At 38.3% G+C, this 12,154-nt stretch overlaps 2 protein-coding genes across 4 annotated transcripts; one reads left to right on the top strand and one right to left on the bottom strand.

Moving 5' to 3' along the window:
• LOC122651762 (2-succinylbenzoate--CoA ligase, chloroplastic/peroxisomal) lies at window positions 1-7,787 on the bottom strand. 3 transcript variants are annotated; one of them, XM_043845293.1, is made up of 10 exons: window positions 7,559-7,787; window positions 7,257-7,329; window positions 4,233-4,401; window positions 4,033-4,131; window positions 3,458-3,555; window positions 2,862-3,055; window positions 2,448-2,584; window positions 1,662-2,047; window positions 820-1,029; window positions 1-332 (listed from the first exon to the last, which is right to left on the bottom strand). In XM_043845293.1, exons 1-10 carry the CDS (start codon window positions 7,756-7,758, stop codon window positions 198-200), a joined length of 1,701 nt encoding a protein of 566 aa, XP_043701228.1. In that variant the 5' UTR covers window positions 7,759-7,787; the 3' UTR covers window positions 1-197. The 3 variants fall into 3 exon arrangements, 2 of the variants coding, with proteins under 2 accessions (XP_043701228.1, XP_043701227.1); XM_043845292.1 differs by having other exon boundaries at window positions 2-327; window positions 815-1,029; XR_006331504.1 differs by lacking the exons at window positions 1-332; window positions 820-1,029 and adding an exon at window positions 1,067-1,239 and having other exon boundaries at window positions 1,570-2,047.
• A 3,713-nt stretch (window positions 7,788-11,500) lies between these two features.
• Window positions 11,501-12,154, top strand: LOC122651763. Its single transcript, XM_043845294.1, has one exon. The coding sequence runs from the start codon at window positions 11,617-11,619 to the stop codon at window positions 12,085-12,087; it is 471 nt and encodes a 156-aa protein (XP_043701229.1). The 5' UTR covers window positions 11,501-11,616; the 3' UTR covers window positions 12,088-12,154.

Genomic DNA, 12,154 nt, shown 5'->3' with positions numbered 1-12,154 from the left:
GCAACATATTAATGCTTACATGACTAGCCTATTACTAGGGCAAGCTTTCTGCAGCAATGGAGAATTATTATAAAATATAAAAAAAAAGAAAATCTAAAATTCAGGGAATGCCTAAATGAAGTGAAATGCAAGAATTTGGGTCCTGATGGGATTTTAATTAATTTTGACAAGTCAAAATTCATCTCATTCTTGTTTTCTCAGAGATGGCTTGGGAAGACCTGCAGGTGAGCCATGACCTGTCTTCTAACTTCATCTCTCCTTAGTTTTCCCGTTGTTGTCAGCGGAAATGGTTTCCTCCACAAAATAAAAATCTTCGGTATTTTAAATCTGGAAGGAAAATGCATATCAGTATAGCTTCAATTTCATTTATTCTATGCTTCTTTTTTACTTTAATCAACCCCCTCCCAACTCGAATTTTTATCCGCTGCTGTGCCATCGTGCGGCGCAGCAGCACTGCAGTGCACAGCAGCGGATAAAGGTCCTCCCAATCCACCCCCCCCCCCCAAAAAAAAAAATGTTCCTAATCAAAGAAAAAACATGACATAGAAATCAAGGATTGAAATTATCATGTCTTATGCATTGCTCTATATGAAGTGGAATTAAGGGAAATCAACAGCAGGTAAAGGGTTTAAGGGAATTTCCAACAGAGCTGGGGAGTTAACATGATTTGGCTGAAGAAGGCAGGCGTAAGCTTTTTCCTACGGAAATCCTTATAAAAACTCTAAAAGATGACATTATATTCAGAGAAACAATCCTTTACCCCAAGCAACCAAACATGACCTTCGAAGTAATATGGGTTTTAAGGAGAGGATACCCGGTCAAATTCCTTTGCTTGCAATGTAATAGGAGGATATCACTAGATAGCTTTATATCTTCTCTTTCCAATAGGTGACCAGTGACCTGATTATTCCATTTCCATTCCTCTTTTATCTGAATGCAAGCAGCTACCATCTCTGTTAGCCTGGAGTCGGGGAGTCCAACAACAACGGCGCTAGAAACTCCAGGATGTTGCCTTAGGACAGCTTCCACCTGAATCACAAAGGGGGCTAACCTATAAAAATCTGTATTTGTCACATTATATGATATAAATAGGAGTGCATTGTTTACTAGTCCTTGATGCAACATTTACAACACTTAGAGCCTTAGGTTACATGTCATGGCATTGAAATAAACAGTAAAGAAGCTAGAAGCCTAGAACAGATGTCTGAAACCTGACCAAGACCTTGGGTGTCGTCATATACCAGTTGGTTCCTCCACCTAATAGTTCGAGCTTTTAAGTTGATATCTATAAAGGTCACCCAGGTTACTAAACAAGGTAGACCAAACCAGCAGTTTACCTAGGTCAATTAGGCCAGCTGAACTAAATAGGAAATGAAAACAACTGTAATACAACAACCATTGCATACACTGGGTGTAAGTTTAAAAAGTGAAACGTACATCTTTGAGCTGTGAAATTCTTTACTGAAATATAAGTTTGTCACAGCTGCATTGGTTCACTATAATAACATTCAAGACTTAAAGACCATATTGTCTGCCATAATCTTTAGCTTTCAGTGGGACGAATTGCATGAGGTCTGGTTTAACAGTAATCAAGTAGATCTTTTGGTATAATTGGTTGAGCTTAAAAATGCAGAACACTATTAGAATGATCACAAGCTTACCTCTTCTGGGTAAACATTCTCCCCTCCACTCTTTATTCGACCATTTAATCGTCCAATAAGCCATACTGCACCATAGTCATCAATCCATCCAATGTCACCTGTGTCAAGCCAACCTTCCTCGAATTTGGACACTGCTGTTGGGGATTGATCCCAATATCTAAGCATTACATGTGTCCCTCTGGTTAGAATTCTCCCAATAAGAGATGACCCGTCTCCATGTATCTGTAATTCGACATGTGGTGCTGGTTTTCCAACACAAACACCTCCTGGTTTGTTAATCACGCTCGATTTGTTTCCACAAATCTTCTGAAATGACTCATCCAATTTCTTTCCACTGGGGTTGTAAAGGATCATGAAGGTGAGTGACGAGCATGTCTCTGTCATTCCTTTAGGTAGATTGGAGAAGTGACGAAACAAGAAGTAAGAATACAGTTTAATAAAATTATGGACTAGGGTACTTAATTAACTTGAAGGCTAGGTAATGCTTAGGGGCCTACGCAATGCATGTTACATGTGCTGCTGAATCCAAGATCTAAGCAGGGGTGGTTTAGGTTTGAATGAAAAATGGTTTGAATCCAATCTGGTTTTAGACCATATTGGAAACTACTAAGCAAAGCTAGAGGGTTAGCCAAGTTCTCTATCTTTTGTGCCATTTATGATAGAATGAACTTCATCGCATTGGAAAAGGCAATCTAAATGAGAAACCAAATCAGAACAGAACAAAATCACAAAAATGATAGGAAACTCTTTTAAGAAACAAAATGGGTTGAGACGGTAGAAACCCACCATATGCTGAGAGAAGCTTAGCACATGGGAAAATTGTGGCAGCCTTGTTAATCAACGCAATTGACAGTCCTCCACCTCCATTCAGTATCTTCTTCACATGTTCTCCACCTTTCCATCCTTTTTTTTCCTGGTTCAAACTTTGGAAACATGACTTGCAAATTCACTTATTAAGGCATAGACATGATTTTGAATCTAGTATGAGTGTTAACGGGTATGTGCCATCAAAGAGTTCAGACCTGCATGAAATCACATCAAGCAGGGATTGGCCAATTCAAAATTTAACAAATGCCAGGCCTAGGCCTGGCAAATTCATGTTACAGATAAACAGAGGACCATTTCATTCTGATTTTTGGATGTTTGTTAGAAATCATGAGTTGGAACTTAGACGTGTGTTACTGTGGTATATTATATTACCTGATATTGGAAACCATATCAGCCATCATGGCAGGAACAGTTATTAGGGAAGACACATGGTGTTGTTCTATAGCTTTAAGGGCTGATTTTGCTTCAAACTTGGGAATCAATATGTGGCAAGCTCCTACCATTAGCATGGCCATCCCTGAAGATATCCCACCAATATGGCACAGAGGTGCTGTGTGGAGATAAACCTACAAATTTACATGCAAAACCTAAGTTATTAGTAGTCTTCCAGAAATAACCATGGGACAACAAAGTAGACCATCAAACAGGTTGGATTCAGATGAGGCATTGACTCATCAATAAGTAAACAAGCTGAACTGAATTTTTATTCTGATTCTGCATGGTATATTGACTAAATAACTGATTCAGCCAGGTTTAACACTTCCTGCTTGAACCAAACTGGACCATCCATTTGTAGAAACCCGGTTTTTTTTTTTGGGGGTGGGGGGGGGGTGGGGGAGGGGCAGGGGGTGGGGTTCAAATGCCACCATTTCCGCAGAAGTTAGATTAGATAAAATGATGATTTATATGGGTAACTAACTTAAAAAGGGAAAGGAAGAAAGTTAATTACTTTCATAAGGGAATCATACATCATCTTCATTGTAACCAACAATGGCAATTTTGGCAAGTGATTGGACAATGAGAGCTGTGTGAGTTATGGTAACTCCCTTTGGCCTTCCAGTGGTTCCTGGATCCAACCATTGTTCAAACTCAAATTAGGAAAACCCAAAAAAGCTTCAAAACCAAGATTGTGGTCATAAGATTAACCATATATATTGATAGTTTAACCATATAATATAATATTACTAGACAATGACAATACTTTCAAAAATAAAATTTTCTTATTAGACAACCCATTGGTCTTAGAAATGGACAAAGTCAGTAGGTTGAACCAAGTTCAATCAGAACTGGAAGCTCCTCACTTGAGGAACACCAATTCAAGGTGGATTGCATCAATTTCACGTCTAACCAGGTAGTTTCTGGTTCCCCCACCCCTTTCAATTAAATCTGTTGCTTATGTATAATTGGTTTTGACTAGTCAAAATCAGTTAAATCATGTTGAACTATAACCCCCAGAACCCTGGCTTTTGAGCAGTTCAATGATCCATCGGGTTATTACATTTTCGTATTTTGAGAGTGGAAATAGTAGAGAGCATGAATGTACCTGAAGTGAAGCATATTAGAGCGACGCCCTCAGGTGCCCATGCATAATCAAGTAGCTCAGATATTTGGGAAGGCTTCTTAAGGGTTTCTGTATGTAACACTTGCAAATCATGTTGATGTGTAAATAAGATATCAGAATGCGAAACTCCCAAAACATTGCTGACTACTAATGCTATCTAAGTGAAGATGAAGAACGCTTACCATTGCCAGTGTTGCTATGGAGGGAAGAAAGGTTTTCAAGGAATGCATGCCATCTAAGGAAATCTAGATTGGTATTTTGGAGCTCCAAGGACCAGAAACTGCAGCTCTCATCGACCACCAACATCACTGGTGTTACAACCTCTATTGCCACCCTTGCCTCATCAAAGCTCTGCATGTATATATGAATTGGTGTACATAGATGTGCTACTAGTAAGTTTTATACCATGAAAGGAGTGCCATATTGGTATTCGTATCTATGGTATGGTTCCAAGCAATCATTGCCCCCTGTTTGGAATCAACTGTGCGACTCCCCCTTGTTGGGTTGCACATGAGATACTGTTTCCGGGGCTATGATGGTTCTTAGTTTCATGAATGGCAGTATGAAAGTGAAAATCATTGAAGAACATGATAATCCTGCTTGAACTGAGCATGTTGTAGACACCTCATTTTGTTACCCTGGAGTCCCTGCATGACAATGATGATTGGGTATCTTGAAACAATGAGGGGAAGTTTATACTTATAGCTTTGGAGATCCCACGGCATCAGATAATATTGAGCAAGTTTTGTTCTGATCAGCCAACGATTTTAGATTAAAAAAAAAAAAGGAATGTTGCTTTGTAATGTCTCCTAAGAGACAAATCCTGTGAGAGACAGGCACGGTGAGAGGCCGTGGGCGAGAGACCCATCCCTATTTTTCCTGTTTCATTCTTACTTTCTATTATATTGTGCTGTGAGTTAATCTACAACTGAGATACAATCGAAGCTTCACTGTTGCTTCTGGTTAGAAGATCTACAAGCTGAAGAATATTACTGATTTCTTCTTCATTTAACTAGGGATCTGTGTTGCTGGTCTCTAGTGCTGCCCTATCATTGATCCTACAGTAGAGTGGTTCTTAATTGAATTACTTCTACATTAACGTCAACCCTCTGAATTGGTTCCAGATGTTATCTGAGGCCGCTGGACCTCTAAAGCCATAAAATAAACCTCCCCTCATTGTTTTAGGGTACCCAATCATCATTGCCAGGCACAAACTCCAGGGTGTAAAAATGAGGCGTCTACACACGTTTTAGTAGGCTTGGACTAGGCAAGCTCAAAATGAGGTTGGGTTTGGTTGGGCATGGGCTTTCTTTTACTCTGTGCAGCTACCTGCACTCGTTCCATCTAATCCAGCCACCTACCCTAAGGATGACCCATCCAAGGGTGACAATTTCATCCTTGATATCAAACAACACATGGTAAACAAGAAATGGGAAACTTGTAATTTTACATTATCTTAAATAAAAAATATTTTAAATTTTATTTTTTATTATCCTCTTTATTTTTTTTATAAACTCTACTTTTAAGTTTTAATCAAATTAAATGGACAAATTACCCAGTTCTTTAACATACACCCATCGACATTCCATCACATGAAATAATCATCTTTCACGATTACATATCACTATTTCCTAATCATGGCTACATTTGTGCATACTAAATTCATACAAAATTAGTAATATATGCATCATAAAGATACAAAAAATGTTTCATTTTGTTTTCCTTTATCCCTTTTGGGGCAATCCACATGTAACTCAAGCTCCTTACCATATCACAACATTTTACCATGTGGCCACATGGCTGGTCCATGTGATAGAGGACCCCACAGTCATCTCAATACTTGAATTTCATCCCAGAAAAGTATAGGAAAAGCGTTCAAAAGCAAGTCTAAAGTGACTAATATTAGTAGAATGCCACGAGATTCGATTTATAAGCAATGAGATTCTTGTTTTTAAAACTATATACTCACTTTTTAATTATTTCCCATACTTTTGTCGAGTTGAAATTTGACCAATCAGATGGGTGTGAGGGTCCTTCTATCACATCGACCACTCATGTTGAACACAAGTCAAGTTGATAATGAGTTAAATGTGATCAAACTTGGTTACAACTAGACATAACCCCAATTTTTTTTTTTTTGGTTGGACAGGTGTAGCAACATTTGCAGGGTTGCAAAGCTTAGCAACAATTGCAGCCATACTTGCCATATGACAGCTTAGCTAGAATCCAAATTTGTTGCAGACAAACTGCATCATTTCTTATATACCTATCAAGTTCCTGATCAGATAGATTACGCTACATGACAAATCATGTTCAAAAAAATCATTAAAATGTTAGCTTACTGGCAAAACAGTTGAAAGGCTCCAGATACATGGGAGAAAAAGTCCAATATATGGTGGCCATACGATTGAGATGGCCACCAAATTTGACATGTGGCTAATCCAAGGTTTATTCTATCTATCCAATGTTTTAGCAAAGTCAATATCCATATAGCCCAAATTGAGTTCCATATATATGCTCATTGTCCCGGCAATAAGGCTGTAGTAAATCTTTTTCCTACACATCATGTTTTATATTTTTAATTAGGATAAAAGGTTGACAATGGCCATTGTATTGCCCTAGAGCACATAATTTTGAATAATGTGGAAAGGAACTAAAATCAATACCATTGGACAGATAGGGTGCCCCCTGGATTAGCCACATGTCAAATTTGGTGGTCCAACTCAACCACATGCCCATCTTATATCAGACTTTTCCCCTTGTATTTTCAGTCATTAAACCATCATGCCCTAATCTAATTCTCTGAAACATTTTTTTGCTACATGGAAAAATCTATTTGGCTTAACATTTGATAGTTCGATAAAGAAGAGCAAAGTTTACCTTTGCACCAAATTTGGGCCCCAAGAAAGCTATCACATGACAATTACAAAGTGCTTATTGTGCTAAGCCCCAATGCCCCATACAACAGACATTCTGCCACCACCTTCCCCTTTCAAATATGTTCATTTTTTTATTTGGTGAATTTGTTTAAAAAATATGAAAAGTTTATCTAAGAAATGTTGGCAAGTTTGAAAATTAGGGCTAGAAAAGAAGTTTGAGAGAACAGTGCACAATGACAAATTGATAGAAAATATAAGAGAAGATCGCTGATGAAAGGAATCATATTTAATCTCAGTAGAAAAGGAAAAAAGGGTAATCTCACCCACCCATCGGTAATTGAGGGGAGCTGCAATGGCTCCAACATAAGCAACGGCCAAAAGCCACTCCAAATACAAATCACTGCCATGAACAAGAATAACCTTTTCGTCATACTTGTGAAGATGACTAAAACATACTGAACTCTCGGTTATCTAGGATTTCTTAAGAAATTATAAGTAGTCACTAAAATTTTCACCCAAAAAATCTTAAATACCTCCTTTTAATTTTATCTTCAAGAATTCACTGAAATTTTCCATAAGAAATTATAAAAATTCAGTTCAACCAGAGTGTGAAGAGAGAAACAAGGAACCTGTTCATAGCGGCAATGGCGACGACATCTCCCTTTCTGAGCCCAATTTCAAGTAGCCCTTGAGCGAGGCCTATGACACTCTCAACGAACTGCTTTCCGGTCTTTCGCCGGTTTCCAAAGATCGTCACCGGAGAATCACGCCGGAAAGAAGATATCCGGCTGAGGCACTGGCAGATGTGGCCTTCCCAGAAATAGCCCATTGGATTGTAGTACAAAGAAAGATAAAACAAATTGTGAGAACTGTGAATTCATAGGAAATGCCGAAATGGATGGGAGGGAGACCTGGGTGGGTTCCTTTTAATTTATGTTATCCATTGAAAATCTAGTGACCCTTATCTGTGATTGATCTTCTATCCGCTTAGGTTGCCTCTGGGCCTTGTGATTAATCTTATTATCCACTTGAGATGCGCTTCTTCCACAGAAGAGAGACTCCTTCCGTTAAAGTCGAGACAAATTTGCAAGCCAACAACTGCTTAGATCAGTTGGTGAGCCGTGGTGGGCTTCATGCCCATGCTCACCAAGAAGTTTGGAGTTCGAATCTCCTTACTGGTATCTTATCCCCTCTCGGTTCGATCCCCCTTTTATTAACTATATATGTAAAATTCCCAATTAACCGGAAAAAAAAATAATTTGCAAGCGCCAGATGATGACTGTTTTGTTGTTTTTGTCATAATTTTGTCTTGTCTGCTCGTTAAAACCTCTTCATTCACGAGATCCGAATTCTGACTCCTCCGATGAAAAGATTCTCACTTTCTTGCATTTTAAAATAGAAGAAAAATCTATATGGTGCTTATTTATATTGACATCTTACTTATCAAGCCAATAACAAAAAATGAAACAATATATTCAATGAGGAGAAAGAGAGACTAAGAGTTAATTATTTTTTTCTTTTAACATATAATGACATTCCATTTTTCAGCCAAGTTTCACTTTGCCCATGATAGAGAGATGTCATCACTTTATTGCGGTTGGATGAGAGTCTAACAATATGAGATGATTATGGGTTGAAAAGGAAAATTTTTTAGAACAAAGATCGGTATAAACAGATTAGTCCAATTGTGCGTGTTCTATCCCCCCCCTCCCCCTCCCCCTCCCCAAAACCCTCCCCAAAAAAAAACACATCATTGCATTAATAATGGAAATTCACTTGTTATTATGACTCATTATTAACAAAATGGGATATGCTTTTGTGAACAAGTAGACCTCAAGTCCCTTACATACATGTCAAATTTAGAACGATAGTTTTTACCCAAAAAAAAAATTAAAATTTTAGAACAATAGTCAACCAAATGGAACCAAAAACTTTGAGAATCTGAAACTACCAAAAGAATGCACGAGTGATGGGACTATAAGAGGTTGCATGGACAAACATGAAAAGTTATACAATTAATTCTTTTTTTTTTTTTTTCTGGTGTAGAGAAAAGGATGACATTACATTGTGGGCTTTTTTAATCTGAATTTAAGATCCAATACGTGGTTTAATGGAAAACATTGCCTAAGTATTTAACTATTTATTGGTCATAATTGCCATATTACTCTTCTACATAAAAAAAAATAAAAAAATATAATGATAACAAAATCATGTTTAATTCATAGTTGGAAAAACCATGTTTTTCAACTCAATTCGTTTTTCAATACCTAGTGAATTAGGCGACTAAAACCTGGTCAAGGCAAGTTATGTTTTTTACATTCTTAAGGGTAGTGTCCAAATAACAACCTTGCTTCTTAACCCCACAGGGTTTGGTCCACTGGTGATTTCGTAGTGGATAGAGTGCCTCATGAAGCGTCTTACTTGGTTCAAATCCCTTTGGTATCAATCTTAAGGTCACTCACCCTCTTTGGAGCGAAAATAGGATGTGAGGGGCCGAAGGGATTATACCCACTCCAAAAGATGTGGGGGGACATCCTCCATTATCCAAAAAAAAAAAACCCCTGCTTCCCATGTTGAATGCCAAAAAAATCAATCTAGATGTTTTTTTTTTTTTTTTCTTGGGGTTTGGAGAGGGGTGGGGAGTCTTTTAATTATTTCTCATAAACAATTTATATTTGTGTCTGATAACTTTTTTGGTCGATCCATAATGGAAAGGGTGTTCCTAATGTCAAGAAATTTTGACAATGCCACTTATAATGATTTCAAACTAAACACATCTTTATTGGGGCAGTGTGATGAATTACAGCTGATTGCGGGGACGTCATGATTTGAGAGTGACGTTTTTGTGAGGTTGGAATTTTGTTGAAATTTGAATCTCAGTGATTATTTTTACCCGTGACAAGTGACAAGATGCAACTGCTAAAATGGACAATCAAACCCATTCCGTGATGCACTAATGTCTTTCTTTTGCTTCGAGCTAATCAGCAAAGTTGGGTGCCCCCACAACTTATTTTTATTTAGAATTTTTGGGCTTCTTCAAAATCTTGGGAAATTTTCTCCTTTTCTTTGAAAAGGATTTTCTCCAAGCAAATATTATAGAGGAGTACACCAATGAAATACGACAAACTGATTTATACATAGGAGGACAATGAGATCATCTCTTATGAGGAAAAAAATAGAGAGAGATTATACTACTAGTGTACCTAGCGGATCAAAGAACCTTTTCCTTCTTTTTTTTCAAAGAACGAGAGATCTCTTGCATTGAAGAACAAGCAAGTATGATCAAGGGAGTGGATGGGTGAGAGAGGGATCGTCTAATGAAGAGATGCTTAAAGACCCTAGGATGGTGATTGATCCTTCAGCTATCGGTGTAGGAAAATTTTCTCCTAATTTATAAATGGGAGAAAGTTCTCTGTCCGGGAGTGTGACCTATGCCAACACTCCCATGAGTCTATCTCTCTCCTCTCCATATGAAAAGACACATTTACCCCCTTATGTTGAAGAGGAGAGAGATAGACACATGGGAGTGCTGGCGTAGGCCACACTCCCGGACAGAGAATTACTTCCCTTTATAAATAAATAGATCTTTTTCTTTTAGGCTTTGCTTTGTAACAATATTGAATTTGCCATCCTTAGGATCGGAGCCTATACAGAAACTAGGATTCAAGGGTTGTTCAATCAATTTTCATCAATTCTAGATCGATTCTGGCAGATCCCAATCCAATCTGAATCGAAATCAGATGAATCCGATCCAGACCCGGGTCCGATTCCTGTTTCTTAAACCATAAAAAGAGAGAAGAGAGAGAGAACGGGGGGGGGGGGGGACCTATCTATCTATCTATCTATGTGTGGCCTTCAGTAGAAGATACCCCCATTAGTTACTTAATGAAGAAGATAATCCCATTAGTTACTTAATGAAGTTCTAAGTTTTTCTTTCTTATTTTTGGATAATAAGTCCCAATTTTTTTCTTTCTCTTTTTCAGATCCGAACTCAGAAGAGGTAATCCACCCCAATTAAGCAGTCCGATTCGAGTGGAGAATAGCAATTTTTGTATTAAAAGTTTGAATTTCTGGATAGTAAAACAAAGATCATCCAGAGATATTTTCACAGATTTCTTTGAAAACAGCAAAAAACGGTGAAAGATTCAACATTTCTTCTATCAATTTTTTAAACAAACAAATTAAACCCATTTCGATCAGAGACAAAACTTCAGAAAGAGTCGTAGTTTTTAAGCAGAATTTCAAAATCCTGTAATTTTCTTTTCTTTCTAAAAGCCCATATTTTGACCACTTTCCAGTCTTCTTTAGACTTCTTTCCCTCTTCTTTTACATTACTACGAGAAGAATTTTCTTGCAGAAAACCACTATAGAAACCTTGACAAATCTCTCTCTTTCTCTCCTCCGTAAAAGGACAAAGAAAGGAACGGCGGATTATAACTGTTCTACCGACAAGGAATCACGGTTCTACTATAAGTGCAAAGAACCATAAACTCATTTTGAATTCCTCGCCATTTCCTTATCAAAACTGAACTCCACAACCCCTCTCTCTCTCTCTCTCTTTCCATCACACTGACACACAGCGAAACAGAGAGAGAGACAGAGAGAGCGACATTTTCGAAGCACCACTGAAATCTCCGCCAGAGATTCAATCTTTGATCCATCAAAATCAAGAACAAAGCACAAAATCATGTTACCTCATCGCGAAAACCTCCTCCGATCATTCTCATTCATCGCAGTCATCGTCATTTCGATGTTGTTAACAGTGGAGACTCGTTACCTGAGGCCGTCCGATCACGGAATCAATTACCAGAACAATCCGACAGATGTAAAGTCACCGGAGATGATGACATTCTTCGGCGGAGCTTCAACAGAGTTACCAGAAGCAAAGAACTCGAGCGAGCCACGGTGGAGGAACATCGGAGCTCCGGCGTCATTTACGAGGAGTGGTGGTGGTGATGGGAAGGATAGAGTGAGAGAGACGTTATTGGTTGCCAGCTTGGCGTGTGGGGTCGTAGGTGTAGCGTTAATGGTTGCTGCTGCTTTCATTTATCTCTTGCAGCGACGGAGATCATCGTCACCACCACCACCGTCACCACCACCACCACCACCATCGTCTTCCAATTCGTGCAAGCAGATTGTGGTTTATGAGTCATCTTAGTTAGATTCTAAATTAGTGGTTGTGTGTGGGTCTTCTGTTGGTGAGGATTATAGTGAGTCACTGAGTT

Source organism: Telopea speciosissima, chromosome 2, assembly GCF_018873765.1.
Source record: "Telopea speciosissima isolate NSW1024214 ecotype Mountain lineage chromosome 2, Tspe_v1, whole genome shotgun sequence".
NCBI classification, from domain to species: domain Eukaryota; kingdom Viridiplantae; phylum Streptophyta; class Magnoliopsida; order Proteales; family Proteaceae; genus Telopea; species Telopea speciosissima.
This window is presented reverse-complemented; position numbering and strand designations above follow the sequence as displayed.

Coding starts and splice junctions, on each gene's coding strand:
- LOC122651762 (XM_043845293.1), bottom strand. CDS start 7,758: ATGGGCTATTTCTGGGAAGGCCACATCTGCCAGTGCCTCAGCCGGATA. Junction 1,030..1,661: donor AGAATGTTTACCCAGAAGAG/GTAAGCTTGTGA, acceptor TTTGTGATTCAG/GTGGAAGCTGTCCTAAGGCA. Junction 333..819: donor ATTGCAAGCAAAGGAATTTG/ACCGGGTATCCT, acceptor ATGCATTTTCCT/TCCAGATTTAAAATACCGAA.
- LOC122651763 (XM_043845294.1), top strand. CDS start 11,617: ATGTTACCTCATCGCGAAAACCTCCTCCGATCATTCTCATTCATCGCA.